This window comes from Aspergillus oryzae, chromosome 8 (genome assembly GCF_000184455.2).
Source record: "Aspergillus oryzae RIB40 DNA, chromosome 8".
Taxonomy (NCBI): Eukaryota; Fungi; Ascomycota; class Eurotiomycetes; order Eurotiales; family Aspergillaceae; genus Aspergillus; species Aspergillus oryzae.
In genome coordinates this window covers 1,074,526-1,094,089 of record NC_036442.1, presented here as the reverse complement: position 1 = coordinate 1,094,089, position 19,564 = coordinate 1,074,526, and the positions used below count along the sequence as shown (strand labels likewise).

General features: G+C 49.8%; 6 protein-coding genes across 6 annotated transcripts; 1 reads left to right on the top strand and 5 right to left on the bottom strand.

The window, feature by feature from the left end:
• Nucleotides 1–1,162: 1,162 nt before the first annotated feature.
• Nucleotides 1,163–2,106, bottom strand: AO090103000064 (uncharacterized protein; the record flags this gene model as incomplete). Its single annotated transcript, XM_001826625.1, has 2 exons — nt 1,163–1,684; nt 1,759–2,106. 2 exons carry the CDS (start codon nt 2,104–2,106, stop codon nt 1,163–1,165), a joined length of 870 nt encoding a protein of 289 aa, XP_001826677.1.
• An 827-nt stretch (nt 2,107–2,933) lies between these two features.
• On the bottom strand, nt 2,934–6,302 carry nop12 (rRNA-processing protein NOP12; the record flags this gene model as incomplete). The annotated part of the gene is made up of 3 exons (XM_023233465.1): nt 2,934–4,314; nt 5,247–5,394; nt 6,146–6,302. The coding sequence occupies 3 exons, from the start codon at nt 6,300–6,302 to the stop codon at nt 2,934–2,936; spliced, it is 1,686 nt and encodes a 561-aa protein (XP_023093793.1).
• A 57-nt stretch (nt 6,303–6,359) lies between these two features.
• On the bottom strand, nt 6,360–7,177 carry AO090103000066 (uncharacterized protein; the record flags this gene model as incomplete). The annotated part of the gene is given in 3 exon segments (XM_023233464.1): nt 6,360–6,562; nt 6,572–7,039; nt 7,093–7,177. Coding segments are annotated over 3 exon segments (756 nt in total).
• Nucleotides 7,178–9,221: 2,044 nt separating this feature from the next.
• On the bottom strand, nt 9,222–11,933 carry AO090103000067 (RNA-processing protein PTA1; the record flags this gene model as incomplete). Its single annotated transcript, XM_023233463.1, has 7 exons — nt 9,222–9,373; nt 9,430–9,500; nt 9,557–10,389; nt 10,444–10,792; nt 10,847–11,091; nt 11,136–11,543; nt 11,610–11,933. The coding sequence occupies 7 exons, from the start codon at nt 11,931–11,933 to the stop codon at nt 9,222–9,224; spliced, it is 2,382 nt and encodes a 793-aa protein (XP_023093795.1).
• A 3,005-nt stretch (nt 11,934–14,938) lies between these two features.
• Nucleotides 14,939–17,571, bottom strand: AO090103000069 (dolichyl-diphosphooligosaccharide--protein glycosyltransferase subunit STT3; the record flags this gene model as incomplete). The annotated part of the gene is made up of 6 exons (XM_023233462.1): nt 14,939–15,209; nt 15,272–16,400; nt 16,451–17,044; nt 17,139–17,219; nt 17,346–17,369; nt 17,442–17,571. The coding sequence occupies 6 exons, from the start codon at nt 17,569–17,571 to the stop codon at nt 14,939–14,941; spliced, it is 2,229 nt and encodes a 742-aa protein (XP_023093796.1).
• A 359-nt stretch (nt 17,572–17,930) lies between these two features.
• AO090103000070 (CSN8/PSMD8/EIF3K family protein) lies at nt 17,931–18,840 on the top strand (the record flags this gene model as incomplete). The annotated part of the gene is made up of 4 exons (XM_023233461.1): nt 17,931–18,127; nt 18,207–18,388; nt 18,447–18,676; nt 18,751–18,840. 4 exons carry the CDS (start codon nt 17,931–17,933, stop codon nt 18,838–18,840), a joined length of 699 nt encoding a protein of 232 aa, XP_023093797.1.
• Nucleotides 18,841–19,564: the final 724 nt, after the last annotated feature.

The window sequence follows — 19,564 nt, the reverse complement described above, 5'->3', positions numbered from 1 at the left end:
TGTGTTTTTTCAAGGATATCAGGAACGAAATAGAGCGTTTTGTGGCATAGAAATAATGCACGTTTTGCGATGGTAGAACCCAGAGAAAGATTGGGTGAGAAAACGCTGGGAGAACGCCAAAATTTATGGGGAGAATGCCCAGGGGTGGAATGTATGGAAACACCGGTGTAATTCTCGGCAAAACAAGCTAGGGAGCGTCGTCATTGTGCCTTGGGTCTAGACGAGAGGGGAAGGCACATGGAGAAAACGACCAAGCGGACGGGACAGAGCGAATGACAGCCGCCAGAATCGGTCATTCGTGACTGGCACTTTAGGGATCGTTTGTGTGGAAACGCGGCTTCAAGGCCGAAAGGACGGCGCTCTCGGGCGAGATGTACAACTCCTCATCCTCAGTTGACGCAGCTCCCGTATCAGGCGGTGATACCCTCGTAACCGTAGGCTAGTAGTCGCCAATTATTCTCCCTCAAATAAGCCAATTGTTGCGCGACCTGACGAATCAGCCCCACTCGCAGGCAAATCCTTGAGCGCTTTCCGTCGGAGGTCACATGCTGGTCGTGTCGTGTCTTGGGCTGGCGAAAGAGGCGAAGACGAAGCAAGATTCAAGGGGTGAGGGTCGAAGAAGAGATCAAAGTCTCAGTTCCATAGCCCGAGTGACTGCCAAGTTGTCTCCTTCGATCGCGAAAACAGAGGATCCTTTTGAAGCGTCTGGCGATGGAGGAAGCGAGGACCTTATATTCAGATGAGTTAGTGGTGGATCGTCTCAGTCTTGGCGCAATTGCGTGATTTCTCAAAGGAATGAGGTTATTGCTGGCGGCCTGATTCGAAAGGCCGTCACCCTATTCCTGAATTGGATCTCTCATCCTATGACTCGGGATCCGCATGACCATTGGATATTAATTAGTATGAGACTGAGTATGTCCTTTATGCATTCATCCATCATAGGAAAGACATAAAAGATAAAGAACATCTATATGCAATTCATGAGTAACCCTGTTAATCCAATTATCCAACATTATCTCAAAAGGTCCTGCCTTTATATCTAGTTATTTACTATCGTATACATAATCACACCTGAATCAGCGCAGCATTCCTCTCAATGATGCTATGTATATCTGTACCAGTCCAGCCGGGAGACGCAGGGGACAACGAAGCACCCCCAGCTCTACACAGCCCAAAATACCCGTACCGACAACCGTTCCACATGGTTCGACCACGCCCCGAATCGCGCTCGACCCCAGACGGCAATCGTATCGCCAATTTGCAAATTACGGACTTGACTTCCATCGAGCGTGGCTCGTCCTCGACCTTGGTTATGCTGGATTTCCTCCGCTTCCGGTGAATCGGCGCTGATGTTATCGAGATGATGCCAGGTGATATGATAATGCTGGGTTCCCCTCACCGCCGTTCGATTCGCCTGGAGTTTGTGGGAGCTGGGCAGGAGAAGAGGATGATCGGGCCCAAACCGGACCCCATTCGCATCTTGTTCAGGAACAGACGAATCTCCAGGCGTCGGCAACTTCTCGAAGGGGACAACTTCGGTGTCAAACCAAGTATAGGATCCGTCAAACGTGCCACGCCCACTGTTAGCAAAGCCCTGGTCATGCGAGGCGATGGAGAAGACAATCTTCCGACAAGGATGAACAGTCCGGTGAGGGAGCACTTTAGGCGAGTCACTTCCCAATGTCTACGCGATGTCAGCGATCAAAGCTACTGGAGAGATATGCCAGGTCAAGAAGGCCTGGAGAGTATGCAGTATACCTTTTCATCATAGCACAGTGGTGCTGTCCTGACCAACACCTGATCTCTGTCCTGGTGAATAATTCTCTTTTGGTCCAATGTAGCCTCGATGGAGGGCCAATATTCGGCCGCATCCACGATCAGATCCACAATCTCAACGGGTAGCCCTTCAGGGATTATCTTCCATCGCAGCAGATACCGAACCTTAAGCACATCGTAGAATTCGGGGTAGAAGATCTCAGAGTCAGTCGGCCCATGACTGTCATCAGCGGTACTGTTTTGGTTGCCCATATTAGATGGAGGCTCGGGCTCGTCATTAGAGGAATTCGACTGTCTGCGTCGGAGTCCACGGAAGCGAAAGGGGAGCATCGTGTAGAAAGCAAGTGGGTCTATACACCGTGTTGTAATGGTGCGATAATGAAGAGTAAGTATATCGCAAAGGCGGACAAGATGAAGTTACTGGTGAAGCACGTTCTATATAAATCATGTATCGTTATCAGCGAATGGAGTGGACGGCTGGTTTGATGATTTGCTCTAGGTAATGATCCACCCTCTAGGCACCGAGCTGAAAGTGAAGAGTTCCACACAGCCTCAATTAAGTCAAGCTGAAGACAATAACGAAAACTGGATCAAATTACAAGTCCACTGACTCAAGCCGTGCATACAGATTCGACACAGTGCTTTGGTGGCTCTCGCACTCACTCACTCACGCTGCCTCCTTCTGTTGCTGATGAGAAAGAGAAATGAATGTATTTACACCCCGCGTCGGGTGGGGGAATCTGGGTTGAGTGGTTTTCGATCGACAGCTGTACACTTATAACCCGTCCTGTGAGATCAAGTGATCCGCCTGTCAACAGAAAAAAGAGAAGGATCGAGAATGGCAATTGCGGTAAGAGTAAATACAAGATGAAGTATTGTTCTTAAGTACTGGTAGCACCTGGGACTACTAAATAAAGTACGTATGACCGATTGGGATTAGCCCAAAAGCCCATGACTGGATTGCTGGATGACGTCAGAGGGCTTTTATACATACACTAGTAAGCGTATTGAAGATTGTCCTTCGGCTACTACACCATCCTCTAATTAATCGTTACAGGTATGATAGTACCGTAGGCCCGTCTTTTAAGGTTCATTTCTTTTGTAAAATACATACATGAGGAACAGAACATGTAATCAGACTACTTCAAACTCTCAGCTTATTCAGTCTTCCTCTTTTTCCCTCCCGCTGCCTTATACGCGGCGGCTCGTTTGCTACTGCGGTTCTTCGGCTTGCCTTTGCTGCCACGACTCTTCGTCTTCACGCGGATGCGCGACGACCCATTATCCGTCGCTCGGTGGCCTTCGAACACTAACGAGTTGTTGGAGATGATTTTCGTTGCATCTGCCCTGACCTTGGCCGCACCCGCCCTGCCAAAAAGCTTGCCAGCACGACCTTGAAGCGTCTTGTCCGCCTCCCGCAGCGGTTTGCCTTGAGTGCTGCCGCCGGCTTCACGTTTCTTCAGCTGTTTCTTAGCTCGCATGACACGTAGTTTCCGGGGAAGCAAGGGCGGAAACTGCTTTCCATTCAGCAGAAGGGCCTCCTCCACACAATTCTGATCGTAGAATTGGACATAGGCAAACCCCTTCGAAACACGGGTGACGCTGTCGCGAACGACCCGAACGGACTCGACATTGCCCCGACGGGTAGCCTGATCTTTGGGTTTGCTGGTGTGGGCATTAAAGGTCCGCCAAAGTCCTTCTTCGACATCGGCCGGAGCCTTCTTCTTCTTCGGCTTTTCCTCATCATCGGCGTTGCCTTCCTGGTCCACGAAGTTGAGGTTGCCGACGAAAACGCACCGTTTATTATCGACCGGGGCGGGATGTGCGACGCTGTCAACACGGACGTGTCTATCCAGGACGACAGTCCCGTTCAGGGCAACAGGAGCCTTTCGAGCGGCCTGGACAGTACTATAAACGATATAGGCGTTGGTACTAGGAGTGGTTTCATCCAGAACCTCGCGCTTGGCAAAGGCAGCCCGCTTCGGGATCTTTCCCCCGCTCGCGAAGGCCGTAGAACGGAAACGTATCGATTCCACTTTGTGAGGTCCCGTAGATTCAGGGAGTGTAGAAAGGAACGATTCAAAATGTTTCAAAAGGGTCTTCTTGGCGGACTTGGACTTGATGGCCTCATTGGAGACATTGCTTAGGAACACCGTGCGGTTGGACTTGTCAATATCAGACGACTGAGCGTCACCGGTCACAGTTTCGTGTTTGGGTATCGCAACCTCTTCATCTTCGTCGGAACTTTCATCCTCATTCTCGTCGTCGGATTTGTCGGTAGATGTCGCTTCATCCTCTTCTTCACCCTCGCCTTTTTGCCTCTTTGCTTTTTCCGCGCGGCGCTTCTGTTCTTCCTTCTGTTCTTCCTTTGCTATGCGACGCATATAAGATTCTTCGAGATCTTCTCCCGCAGCCCTCTTTCGTTTCCGACTGGGAGGCTCTGAAGCCGCCTGAGCGGGCTCACCACCAGCGTCGCTCGAGGCTTCGGATGCTTCCTGCATAACCTGATCTTCATCTTCGGGCTCCGACACGTCTTCACTGCTATCGTCACCTGCGGCGGGTTTTTCAACGGCGCTGCTGGTTGTGGGCAACGACGGCGCTTTTACTGGGCCCGACTAAAACATGTGACAGACATTAGCCGGGTTCTCAACAACCAAAGGCAACCCACTTACACTCGTCTCAAACAAGGACGCCAACGTTGGGTCAATTCCGACATTTCCAGCTAAGAAAGGAAGAGACGTTTCTGCCTTTTCGGTCTGCGGAGCTTTTTCCGACTGGGACTTTGATTTCTTTCCCATGATGATATTAACTGTGAGAGTATCCCGCCTCTCAATGTATACGGCTTGTTTCAACTAAAGAAAAAAAAAAAGAAAGAAAGAAAGAGGGAGTGTAATGGCGGGGGGCGTATTTTCCCTCTGTTGCTGTCCGTACTCCGCGTAACTTTTTTTTTCTGTTTTACTCTTTCTGGATCTTGGCAACGGAAGCTGATATATCACGTGGGGAATCTGATAAATCGCGTTAGTTCCTCACTCGGGCAATTATAGTGGAATTTTGGAAAATATTAGCAGTATCAGCCATCTCTCTTACTGATTCAGTGTGATACTTGTCAGGTGGAATCTCGATTTATCACTTTTTTCTGTTTGGATCCCCTAGTTGGTTGGCACATCGCGGCGTATGAGATAGCCAGAAGCATATCATCATACCCCCCAAAGGCGGTAAGTAATGGCCCGAGAAGGAAAAGCGAAAAGACGGGCAGAAAAGGACTGGACGATACGGGCGGCATACGGCAGCGTGACGCTCTCTCAGTCTCTCGCTCCCTCGCTCTCGGTCATGATCAATCATTCTTTCTCCCTCCACCAGCAGCCACTTCTCTGCGCTAACGCTCTGGTGGCTCCCATACTCAATCGTTGTCTTAATCGCTCGCTAGGGAATTGCTATTTTCTCTCTCCAAAACCTCGACATCAACCCACCTCTCTTCTATGCCGTTCATTCTCCCGCAGCGCTTTACAGTCGTATTGCCCGCTTCGTGAAGTCGACCTCCACCTCCCTCCTCTTCGTCGTCCTTCGCCCTCCCCCCACCGAGTGCTTGTTTGCGCCGATCCTGCAGTAAATCATATCCTTGGTGACATACATACAACATTATCTGACTATATTGGCGAGAACCTGTGGCCTTGAACCACCTTCTGTAACTGCGGTTTTGGGGAATCGTGCTCGGTCGCGGCAGCTGGGGTTACCACAGGTTTCGCGATTGGCGCATTATTGAACGGTACGTTTTCTGCTGGTCTACAACCCCATTGATGACTTGATCTATTCTCTTTGCGATGTCATCATGGTTTTTGGCATACTGTGGAAACCGAGTATCGCTGTTGCTCTGGCGCACTTCCCAGCGCTCAAAGCCGAGAACGAATGCTTGCCCGTGAGTCTGGGGGTGTGTGATCAAATCTCCGCACCGCCTTCAGACACTGCCCTCTCAACATACTTTTTTCCATTCTCCTTCCTGTTGATTTTGGTCGTTCATGTTGATGTAGTGTGAACGTTTCCTTGGCATGTCTATAATGCATTTTCCAAGTCTTTCTAACATTTTCTCTTTGATACATTTAGCACTTGGTCCAACTGCACCCTCTTGACCGCTGGCTTCCTCTCCACAAGCATACTGAAAATCAACTTCCGTGGACCTCTCATTTACCTGCCTCCTTTCACCTTTTGAAGCCACCGAAGTCTGTGCACCACCCTCCATAACTAATGGAGGTGGCCGAAAGCAGGGAATCCGCTTCGGTCGGTCCGTCCGCCGGGGCAGAGTCCACCATCACCAATGGCGAACACCACCTTCTCCTTGCCGACGCGCTTATAGATGATGATGATGACGGACGATCTAGTAGTCTAAGTGAAATTGACGATGTCTCCGAGAATATGGTGTTCGACCTCGAGTCGCCTAAACCTGAGAAGGCTATGACGGAAAACGATTCGGAGGCGGAAACCGAGCGCATTGAAGATTCTCCGAATAATATTAGATTGAGAAGAGACATTGTTGTGAGCGCAACTAATCATGGTCCGAGCCCCAGCAAGCTAGCTCAATCAACGACTTACGATGAAGTTGACGACGAGGAGCATGTACCAGACGATTCGCCCAGCAAGCCCCGCTCAAAAAATAACCAGGTCCCTAACCTTGGCGAAGAGACGCCAGGGCTTGATGAGTCCGCACTTTCAGAAGGCATCGGGAAGAAACGTAAACGGCTCAACTCGGCTGATGAGATGGGCACCGAACTTGACGAAGAGGACGAGCCTCCTCAGAAACGTCGCGGCTCTCTCAAAAGCGAACTGAGTGATCCTCCCGCAGAGGATATTGTACTGACGCCTGAGCCCATTGAGGAGGAACCCATGGAGGAACCTTCCAAGCCTAACGAGGATGATACCCCAGTCGATGATATTCCCGAGTCCGACTTGCCAGCGGCTCCTGCTAAGGGAAGAAAGAGTAGGAAAGGCAAGCGAAAGGGGCGGAAAGCGAGAGATGTCGATGAGGATGCTGACATGGCTCTCGAAACTGGCGCGGAAGGCGGTGGGGATGATGCACTTGGGGATGAGGAGGCTGCCGAACGCGAAGAAGCAGATGATGGTGAGGCTGCCGCCAAACTTGAAGAAGAATGTAAGTTACTATGTCCTCTCCAACCATGTCGCTTTTTCTTCGTGCTAATGTTCGAGCGTAGCAGCGAAACGGGTATCTGCGATGGAATCGCTGGCAGTTTTAGAGCGGGAGTTCGCCGCCCTGCGAGACAAGTAAGTATCCCTGCACCTCTTGGTCAGGCATGCATTGGTTACTGACTAAGCCAACAGGATCTATGATGAACGAGTCTCTAAACTTAATCGCGAACTCGAAATGCTGAACGGCCCGAATCCTACACATCCCGAATTCCTGCGGCAGTTGGAGTGTATACAGCGGTATCGGGACGCCAAGATTAAATACGAACATACACTGTATCAATACCGAATCAAGGCCCTATTGAACAAGAGCCTGGCCGAGCGTGCACAAGCGCATAGTACTTACTTCCAGCGGGCTCGGGACGTTCGTGAAAAGCATTCGAGTGCCATCAGCAAGCAGTTCTATGCCATTCAGCATGATCGCTTCAAGACGGATGAAGTTAGTCCGCAGCATTATATTCCGTTTCCCACACGCCGTTCGCAACAGATTGCCAACCAGACTGCCTACAACCAAGAAGTATCCATTCTGGCTGGTGTTGCAAAGTATGTCGGTTTCCCAGCCGCTCCTTCATTGTCTGCTGCACGACCGGCGGAGCTTGAGGAGGACATGGAAAAGATGGGCGTAAGTGTATTCGGGATGCTCTTTAATCATCACGCTTTGGTGCTGACCTAACTGGCGGGCAGATCTCCATTGAAACGAGAGTTCCTATCTCACATCATCACTCAACGTTACAACGAGGCGCCATGTCGTCTATGTCGTCGAACGTCTTCCGCGCCGCGGCGGAGGAAGCGTTCTTAGAACAGACCCCTTGGGCCAACCCACAGCATCCAATACATCATCAACAGCAGATTCCGCCAAGGCCCCAGAGTCGGGTATTTGAGAACCCGCGGGCACCGGCTTACACCACACCAGCAGCTCAAAAACGAGTAGTGGACATTCATGCTCCTAACGGGTCGGCATCCACCATTGCCGAAAATTCCTCGGCAAACAACACACCCTATGATCACGAACAGCCCACACAGGGTCTCGGGCCGTATGGGAATCCCGAATACGACGCAGACCGACGATCCGGGTTCCGATCATTAAGCTCCTCCCCGCTAGATGTACGGAAACCCCATCCATCCTCGTATAACACACTCGACAACCGATCACCGCCTCACCGGAATGCCGGTTACTCACCGCCTCCTGCCCGATTAGGGCTCTTCCAGTCGAAACGTGATTCATCACCACCGCCGCTGCCCTCCAAATCAGCGAATTCCATACATCATCACGGATCAACTGGAGTCCTAGGTGGCTCCGGCTCGAACCAAATGACAGCCCGCTAGAACCCAGAACACCCAAAGACCTTGCCATGATAACCCCCATCCTCCTCTCTACCCCACATCATAACGTCTCACTTATTGTCTCCATAGCGTTTTGGATAGTGTATAGGGTTCCACACGGTGTTGTAGAGTTGCTCTATTATTCTTTTTTCTTATAATGTATGTACGGGTTAGCATGTATGACTGGAATCGAAATAGGGATGAGGCCAACTTCACTTACAGTACCCCATTTGCTTGTTTATCTTTTTGCTTTGGTCTTGGCGCATTGTGAATACGGGGATTATATGGATGCATTGCTTGGGCTTGTTTCTGTGTTGTGTTACCTTTGTATTTGCACAATACCTACCTACCTATCTAACTGACTATACATGCTCTATGATACACAAATTGGCCCTGAGCCTTGTTGATTCTACTTCATTTGAGTGCTTGTTCCACGGATATATATGTATTAGGATATAAGGATTAAAATATAATTGACTAGAATCATGATCATGCATTCTCTTAACATGACTGTATAACCCTACCAAGTAATCTAATAGGACCTGGTGACGGTTCAATAAGTAATCTATCGAGACAAATGGTATTCCTAGATGGCAAAAGGCGACACAGAACTAGGCAACCTATACTAGACTGATATTCAGTACACGGATGGAACCATAGCAGATGCATTGCATTTCCGCTGTAGGTATGTTCAAACATATAGTCTGTGTATACGAGACAGAATTGGATCTGTGTCCAAACTAGACATGACATTATCTATCAATCCTAATAAAAGTACGGTCAAAATTCTCGCTCGCTTCGGTTTATTTTCAATAGCAGTCTGACAGGCCTTGGGGTGTAGGGATGCCGGGGGACGAGGTATTGATGGTTTGGACTATGTTTGTGGCTGTGGTTGCTGTCTGCGCGCGTTGGTTGGGATTTGGTGCCTAAGCACCGTTTGCGACGGGAGTGTTGTTCTCTGATTCAACTGTGCGGTTCACCAAGGTAGATTGTTGTTCGGGTTGTGCTTGCTGTACAGCTGTGCTCTGCGGACGCCATCTGGCTAGGACTTTACCAGCGGCGGGTCGTGATTCCTCGTCTGGGGTGAAAAGGTTAGCAGGGAGACGTCCATGGGGATTGGTGTCAGTAGCTTACATGTCTGATAAACATCCTCTACGGCATTGAGACACATTTCCCGCGCCGGGGGCCGGAACATAATCAGATACCTAACCGATGTCAGTTCATATAGTTCTCGGAGTCTCACAGTGGATGAAATACGCACAGCAACGATTGGATGCAGAGATTCACTCTCTCAGGATCTTTTGCGAGACTGGCTACCCGTTTTGTGATGGGAATGGTTACCTCTGGAATCTCGCTGAGGAACCGGATAAAGATCTTGGTGTCCCGAGAATCCAGATACGGCAAAAATCCGTCCAGAAGCCGCAGTGACCACTGGTCGTAGTGCAATGGCACCGACGATTCCTCATCTTCCTCACCTCGTTGGGACGCGGTAAATTTCATTTGAATTCGGTCATTGTACCATTCCTCGTTCAACCACATGATTCCAACATTTACTCGGCCTCTGAAATCTTCGAGTATATATCGATACAATGTTTCGCGTATAGAATCGGATATCGTCGGTCTCTTCGACGACGGGTCTTGATCGTTCTTCTTGTGGTCTACCTCTAACCCAGCAGGCGCCCGCGTCGCGAGTCGGGTGAGTAGTGTTACCCAGGCGTCCCGATCAAAGGTGCTGCCAGCCAGCCTCGAGAAACCTAGGTGTTGCTGGCTCTTTCCTTTTCCAGTATTTGGCGCCACACCGCTCGATGCAAGCATGTCAAACACTCTTCCCACGGCACTTCGGCCGATCTCTGCAGCCTCATTTTCTGATAGTGGGGGAGGTTGTGGGAGCACAAAAGGACCGAGTGACACCAAGTCGGGCTGAAGATCGGCCGGTTCAGCCGACAGTGCGTCTTCCTGCTCTGCCGCCTGTTCGGGCACGTCCATGGGTTGATATTCGGGCTCATAGTCATCGTCTTCTTCTTCACCCGTTGCCGGTGGAGGAGGCTGCGCAGCTTGCTGCTTCTGGAGCGTCTGATACCGCATTCGTACACCCTACTTAGAGGTTAGGACTTGTCTTCTCTCCAATGTAAAATGTCTCCAACTTACATCAACGGCCTGCTGCAGGGCAGATTGGTCTACACGAGCTAAAACAGGAACCACAATCTTGACAAGAAGCTCAACCGGTAGTTGCTTCACATCAAAAGAGGAGAGGCCAGCGTCTTCAGTTAACGTATAGAGCTGTGAGTAACTGACTGGGCCCGGAGGCAGCGGTGACACCTTGATCAGTGGAGGGGATTCAGCATCTAGTTTTGCCCGCTTGGAATTGTCCAGACCATCTGTTGGCTCGGTCGGTAGGCCACGCTTCTTCGAGCTATCATCAACGGTTTCTATGCGCGACTGCATCAAGCGCTCGATATGCTGCTGCATTTTGCTTGCTAGGGGATGGCTAGGATTTCTAGACCGCCCATCAGCTTATGACCCGCAACTTGGAACGACCAATCCTTCTCACCTCTTCATTATATTGATCATGAGGGCCCTAGCCGTGCGCTCCATCGACTTGACGCCAACACGAACCGCAGGCGTCACCGGGGTGCGTGCTTGTCTTGCAGGAACGAAGCTTAGGATCGCGTTGATAATCTTGTTACCGATGGACTGTCGGGTTCGAATCAGGATCGCTAGACTGTTCAACGTCGCATTCACTAGGAGGGGGTCGCTAACGATGACGGGTCCATTAGTGGGACATGGCACAATTGACTTCAGAGACGGTATCATTTATACCTTGCATCTTCCTGAAAGACCGACAGCAATCTATCCAGTAGGCCCGACGCCTCGGCTTCTAAGTACGGGAGGGAGAGGATGGAATGATTTCTAGGAACAATGGCCAAGGACGTTTCATTCTGCTCCGGCCGCTGGGAATCATCAACAGTCTTTCCTTTGGGAACAGCGGGCATTTCTTTCTTTCCTGTACGTACTCTAGGGTCCGTTAGACCGTGGGTCTGGACTTGAACCACCCGCTGTACAAACTTGATACAGCATACTTTCACCGAGAATGGGGACGTATCCCATCTCCGGAGTATATCGTCCTTAATAGCGGTCATATTCTCCCAAACTTTGGAGTCTTCAGGGTGGTTGATGCTGCAATTATCAAGAGTGTCAGTTCCCACAATTCCCCAGTGAGCCGGCTTAAATTGGTTTCCTGCGCACTTCTACGAGACCTCTCCCCGGGGCGAAACAGAAGGGAGAGCAGTGGTCACCTACATATGCCTAAACACCAGGGGATATAAACTGGCCGCAGCTTCCACTATATGTTTCAAAGTCACAGTATCCTTTTCCGGCAACTCCAACGTCTCTCGTAGTGTCTGCAAAGCAATGGCAGCTAGCTGCTCCTTCTGAGCTGGAGCCAGCGCCGGGCTGGAGAAGGTCTCCGCTAAGAATTCTGCACCCCATCGTCGTAATTCCAATCGCGATCGCGCACCAATTATAGGAAGAACACCATTCACAATTTGTGGGTAGAATGCGGCATCGCCCAGAACGAGGGTTCGGGCAGCGTTGAGCTGGGCGATCTGGTCGACAAGACTACCAGTCGACTGAGCCATGACGGCTCTGTTCAACCGGCCCGGAGGGACAATTAAAGAGGGGTCTCGGCGGTTAAGCGAATCTTCTACGATAAATAAAATCTATAGTACCATGAAAAGGAACAGAACGGTTCGGGTTAAAAGACGCGACGAACAGCCTGGCCACGACACCGCCGGGCCGGGGAACAGGGTCACCGGTGGTTATATGGCGTCAATTCTGGAGCCAAAAGGTCGATTCCGGGATGAGGAGCGACAGGAAAGAATATTGCAGTAGATATGTAGTGATTGTTGAAAGAGAAGTTGAAGTCGGGAGATTTCAAGATGACGCCGATGGACTGGATTGGGGAAGTAAAGTCACCTGCAGCGGGCCGGCAATTCGGCCGATCATTTAATTTGTTAGTGAAGAAATGCCAGGGCCTTAAGACAACAACACAACTCATTATACCTTACACAATGATTCGCATCGGGGTATTTATATATGATTCAGAAAAAAAAAAAAAAAAAAGGAAAATTGCATGAAATTCCTTCGACCCATATACCCCTCAGTCTTTCTCTTCGATAAAATTAAATACGTACTGTATTGCCGGGCCATTGACCCCTGCACAAATTTATATACTATTCGTACACATCAAGCTAAGCACAGTAATAAAGACCCCTAATCTCGCAAGCATTGCCATTTGACTCTCAACTAAACCACCAAGATTATGATGTGCAAGCGAGACACTGTCCACCTTTAGTCTATCTCTGACTCAGGGCATTTGGTTAGTAAATGGTATTCTCGCCTGTAGACAATGAAAGTAGCTCGAATTGCCTGGAGTTATGATTGATCACAGGGTATGTACCTCTGACTGATATAAAACCGCTAGCCTGTATAGAAAATGTTTCTTTGTCTCTTTCATACTACGTGCTCGGTCATGCTTCCCCTCTTAGTTTCAATCGCGCTGACAAGAAGCGCAACATCTTCATCGATTGGCGTCTCAAGACATAACTCGATCCGTCTTATATGGTACCCGATATAAGTGTTGACAGGCGAATTCCTTTCAACTGACTAGGTGCGGGGATTTCTATAGCAAGATCTTGAAAAGAAAGTTCGTTCAACAAGTGCATAGAATGGATCGTCAAGAAATCGGTCCTCCATCCACGGTCCAGCTCCACCCTTTCGAGCAGAATGTCAAATGTGCTAAGTGGGGGGTGGCTCGGATGTCGGCCAGCTTTGCTCGTCGACATAGTCTATACAACGGCCCATCTACACTTTCGCCTCATTGCATTCTTCTAGGAATTCGCCATCCTCGTCGACGTTGTACACATACTCCGGGCTAATGTGAAATGGAGTGAGGATGGGCGCTGGCTCCTATGTATAGGTAGGCTTTTGAGAGGATGTTGCTGATGCTTTGCAATGTAGACTCGTCATTCGAAGGGAGTTTTCATTCATGAGGAGGACATAAGAAATTGTATGATTTGCTAAGATTGCTGTCAGTAGTAGAGCTGTATGTAAGAGAACAATACGTATGTTCGGCTCTAGCATCAACAGGTAAAGTTCAAAAGCCGCGGGTAATAACTGTGCGGCAATAGTATGAGTGGGAGATTTGAAGATTTCCAGCTGAAGGAGATGCAACTTCTAAAGTTGTAGGTGAGATGTTGCTGTTGTCGAGTAAACTGTGCCGTATGCACCCAAGTATAGTCCTAAATCCGCGTGTCCACGTTAACTCCGGATCAAAACCGCCAAGACTTTTGATCGAAAGACTCGCGATAATCTTCCGACGGTGTCGAATCAGTCCGCACTTGCTCGCTGTACGGTCCCTCACCACTTTCTCAATTTTCCCAAATAATAGAAACATCTCTTTCTCCTTGATACTCGCAGGAAGATCTCAAAAGATGGCCTCCGGAATGTACGTCTTTACCGCCACGCACACAATGCACTCCCCTCTTTAATACCCCCAATACAAGTGAGCCCATACTAACCCTAGAATCCCAGCTTCAACTCCACCTACTACGGCAAAGACTACCGCGCTGGTGCTGCTCTTCTGCGCGCCCGTCGTCCCTACCTCGTCAAGAATGCCTTGACCGGACTCGGCCTCGTCGCGTTCACTATCAGCGTCTGTACGTTTGACTCCGATCATATCTTCTCTCCGGAATCACAAACCAGGAATCATACTAGACCCAAGGAATTAAGTACTAACCAACCAACTATACAAAAGACGCCTACACCATCCGTGCAGTCGGCCAGGATGAATTCTCCGATGTGAAGGTCCCCGAGACGCCCGCGAAGCCCCAGCAGAAGCAATGAGTGCGAATCGAGCGTTTTACTCGACCTGTTGGTGTGTGACTTCCGCTTTTGATTTGGTTATGACGGACTCTCGGTTGGTCAGGGTTAGAATTGCACACCAATGGTCAAGGACAATGGTTCGATTCGATCATTGATCGGATAATGTATCGGGTACCGGAGTAACGTGGCGAATCGTGTTTCCTTTGCTTGGCACTACATGCCTGTGGGCTTCGAATGGGAAGAGGTTTTTCAATGTGCGAGAACGGTGGGAGATGTAGGTTTCCTATTGGAAGTCTGCGAAGTTGGAAGTGATGGTGAGAGCGGGAGCCGTGCAGGACCCAGCGCCGCGGCAATGCTGCGCAGTGGGGATGTGAAGAAGCGAGTCGGTTGGGTGCCCGCATGAAAAATACCTCTCAGCTCATTCTGTTGTTATTCCTGTCCTTATTAGCATTTATATCTGTATATTATCTGTTTGAACAGTCAAGATACCACCCTCTTATTGATTGCAGACGTGAAGCAGTACCATCGGAGCCCAAGATTTACGGAGGCTGGGGTTGATTATAATGTACGACGTAAAGCCATTTTAATATGGTGGCTTATGTTTAAATCACATGCATTTTCTAATCGTCTACATTGTCGCTTTGAAACGGTGTTCAGATACAAAAACATGGAATTGAGAAACATGCTAAACAGAGAGAAGGATCCACCTGTCCCTTACGAGGCCACAAACCAAAGATGGGCGGAATCACAGACTCCACCTTTACTCGGTTCGCAGAACACGGGGTCCTTTCCTCTTGGTAGCGCGCTTCCGCTTGTGGCCCCGCTCAAAGGCTGTGGCGCTGTTATGGTCACGGCCCAAGTTGTCAAGGTCCTTGACCTTGTAGATACGGATGATCCAGTTCTCGCTGGTAAACGCTTCTTCGAGGGTGGAAAGCTGTGGCCCTTCAGCGGGCAGTCGAGAGCCTCGGACGCGGTCCATGGCTTGACCCTGCTGGAAGAGAGCGTTATAGTTGTAGTAGGACATTTTGTACCTGCCGGGTATCATTAGCACATGCTCTAGAATGTATCGTTTGCAAGATTTGGGCGGCCTTACATTAAGCTGTTGCGCATCGCGGGGGTAGCCTCATCATCAACACGGTATTCGCCCCGTGCCGTGAAGTAGTCCCGCTCCTTGACCTCATCGGGCCAGATGCCTTCGGCAATTCTAACCATCCAGAGAAACTTATTGATGTCATCACCAGAGTAACCCAACAAACCGCCGAACACTACCAGCACATAATCAACATCATGCTGGCGGAGGATAGGATAGCTAACCTCCTCGCGAGAGCTCATCGCCTTTCCAACAGTGGCGATGTGGGTGTTATTCCAGGTGTTGTTGTCAACAAGAGTGGGGCGATCCGCCATACCACCAATCTGGTATCCATAATCCCACCAGGACATGATCTTGGCGTTATCGGGGGTGTTCTGGCGAAGCCAGTAGTAGGCTTCACGGTAGTCGTCGATGATGAATTGGCTGCCATCCGGCATCCGACTAGCCAGAACAACCGAAGGGGAAGAGTAGGCATTGGATGTGACCCAAGTGCAGTGCGCAACGAACAGGAGCAGATAAATGACGACAGAGGATGTCACAACGGCCTTGGAAATATAAGAGGAAATTCCAACAACCGGGTTCCTTGTGGAACGAAGACCTTCTGCGGATGTCTCATCTTGGGCCTTGCTCTGAGGACTCGGCCCACGAGATGCAAACACATACGTATCAATGATGGTCGACAACGCCAGCGCAGCCGCCACGCAGACAATCGGGGTCAATGTCAGCATGAGACGAACCATGACACCGGCGAAGTAGCTTGCCAGGACGGCGTAGATAATGACGAAGACGTGCTCGTCCTTGAGATCACGGAAGCACATGTAGACTCCGGCGGGGAAGAGCCAAATGAGGAGGTTCAAGTCAAAGAAGAAAGCTGGCCAAGCAGTCGGCTGGTGCTCCGACACCGATGCAATGATAGGGATATGGATTTTGGCGTAGCCAGTATCCCACAGGGAGTAAAAGCGACCGCTCCACGGGGCAATTACTCCGGACACGGTCAAAAGAACAAGTCCGGCAAAGGCAACACCGAAGACGATGATAACCATGGCAGTGAGAAGTCTCTGGAACTGTTTACCGGGGATGAAGCCGCGGACAAAGTCAGCAAATGCCACGAGTTGAATCAGACCAAATACACCTAGGTAGTCGTTAGTATGTCTCCTGTTGACTAACTGAGAACGCGCTTACCCAAGGCAGACATATGGTCACTGTTCCGAATGGGGAGGAAGCCGACGAATGGAATCTGCATGCTTGCCAAAGTTCCCAGCGCATACCAGGTGGTGTAACTGATGTACAGACGGGAGCTATATCTTCCCATACAGAGAAGCACAAAGACATGCAAGGGAATCAGATTGGTGATAAAGACATAACCACCCCAAGCCGACACCATGTAACCGTAGAAGAGAGCGGTCAGCGCTCCCCACATGATCGAACCATTTTTGACAGCCTTGATCCACAAGAAGAAGGTGAATACAAGAAGGAAGATTGCAATGGCTTCGTTATCATAGCTACCCGCAACAGATCGAGAGATGTATCCCGGGGTAATACCCATGAAGGCGGCAGCAAGGAGACCAGCGGAAGGTGAGATGGACATCTCGCAGGTCAGCAGATACATCGCAAATGCCGTGAGACCAGAAAATGCCGGTGCGAGCAAGACACAAATGTTGCGAATGTCGACGGGAATGGTTAGGAATCGGAGGATGTGGTAGATCACGCCGCTGGTCACCATGAGACCTGGGTATAACGTGCCACCCGTGACACGGCCCAGAGGGTGCCATGTTCCTGTATAGAATTAGCCAGTTAGTACCATAAGCAGATGGTTGTCGCCGCTTGGCTGTTCGATATAGTTGGTATCGCCTGTCGAATAATCACTTACGGTCATCAAACCAGTCCCAGAAGCTTTCGAAGCCATGTTGTACCAAGTATTTTGTTGCGCGAAAATTAAACCAAGGATCGACTGTAGGGTATGAAGTCAGTGGATTCCGGAGCTCTTAACGAAGAGAGACAATAGTATTGCATATTGATCGAAGTCGGGGGCCGTGGGCAACTTGTCGGAGTATAGGTTGGTTGGTGCTGAACGTACATTCATGGATAATGCTTTCAAAACCTAGCGCATAACAAGTCAGTGCCAATTGACTCAATGAGTAATTACAAATAGATTATCTGTCGAATGACATACGAATCACACTGAACAGTCGACTCGACACTGCAGCGGCGGCGATTGTAACTAGAATGATAATGCGCAGCAGGCCGCGCGTATTCCTGCCGGTGTTGCCTTTCAACAAGGCATCAACAGGTGTTTCGGCCATAACGGCCAGAGAAGAATGTAAAAAGAAAAATCAATGGGGAAAGCAAAAGAGAGTTGGCCCTCGTCCTGCCCTGGAGCTGAAGAGAGGAGTAGTTGGATGTTTCGTTGATCGAATGGAGACAGCTTCGCAAGGTGGTCACTTCCGAGGCTTGGCACCAGGCACGTTTCATACATACAATACCGCGTCACATTGAACTCTCCGCGCCCCCACACCGCACCGCCTTTGATATCAATCAACCGTCACTATCGATACTACTGAGATTAGCTTCAGCGTGCTGCCCTTGGTCTTTGCATACGTCTTTCTCTTGTCTTACCGTCTCTGCGAATAATCCACTTTCATTTATACATTTATTAACCAAGATGGATTTACCTCCACTCTCCAAGGAACAACTTTCCGTAGTGCTCAAATCTAGTCGTTCACCAACCGAGCTCTACAATATTTTGGTGGAGTACGAGGGCGAGGCTTATTTAATGTCAACATCTGATAGCAATGTATCGGAGCTCCTCAGTCTATTCTACTCGACCTTTTTCTTTGCGCATCTTCTGACAGATCAAATGTGAGTTCTACCCACGCCCAAAGCCTGCAGAGAAGGCTCCTGGTTATACAACCAATGGTAACATCCTGGCGTTGAACAGATATGAAGCTCGCGCGATGACTCAACGAATGCCACAAGAGCTGTCTCAAAATGATCCGTCGCTCCAGAATTGTCTGACTCTCTTACGGGCTGTTTGGCAGAGGAACTATGAGTCAATCTACAAAATCTTAAGAGAGCTACCCTGGCCAGATTTCCTGCGTCCGGCGGTAGAAAGCTACGAGAGTAAGAGAAACACTTCCCCTTTGTTTCTGTCGCTGTGACTTGCTGACTATTTTCCCAGCATATTTTCAAGAGAAAACATTGAAAGAAGTCAGCCATGCCTACGAAGCGATACGGCCTGCAACAGCTGCAAACTATCTCGGTCTCGATACTGCTGCAGCAGAACAGGGCGACCCCGCAGTGATACAGAAATTCACTGCAGTTGGGTGGGTATGGGATGAAAGCACAAGACTATTACACCCTAAACCAATCCCCACCGCACCAGAAAAGGACACTCGGTTATACGATGAAGTGAGTCAAATTATGGCGTTGATTGGGAAGCACGGGGGCTAGAGGTGGACAATTCGGACACAATATCGCATTAGAAACCCGGGAGATCCGACTGGTTGAACGAAGAGCTGAGATGGCTACGCAACAATAGACCTCCAGGTCCGTTGAATGGCGGAAACGTCTGATGAGCAATGATAAGAGTATCACCCCACCCAAGGGCGCACACAGTACAAGGGATCAGCAATGACACCAAAGCGAACAACAGAATCTCTTGCTCTTCTGGTCCAACTGTAGTGTACAGACGCACGACAGCCCAGAATATGTACAATGACTCGGAGAGGATCTCTAGTAACGTAAAAGAAAAATCATTCCTTTCGCTCGCAATGACACGACTCTGGGAAATTAGACCAAACAATAATACATAATCGGGGGTTACCCGAACAACCTTTATTGTACCCTAGGGGGCACGACCGTTGTACCAGAACAGCTGTCACTCATCCTTCCGCTTTGTACCTCCCAATTTCTCTAGTTCTCCCCGGCCTTCATCTTCAGGTAGGCCTCAAGGTCGAACCGGCTGTCCTCGGGATCCGTGATGACTGCAGGCAACCGTTAGCGCCGGGTCAAGTATAGCATTACCTTCGTGGGATAGATCGAAGGGGCCGTATCTCATTCAGGGCTTAGAAAGCTGGCAACATACTTCCGTTGTTCTGTGTGTCCTTGGGTGCTGTCTTCTTCTTCCATTCGGCCTTGGCCTGCTGAATCAGGCGTTCCTGGCGGGCGTATTCACGGTCGGCTTCGGCACGCTTCGCGCTGGCGGTGATTGAGGATTGGTGGTAGGCACCGTAGAAGAGACCGGCTACGAGAGCCGAGTAGCGAAGGACCTGTAATGCGGGTATGATGCTGTCAGTT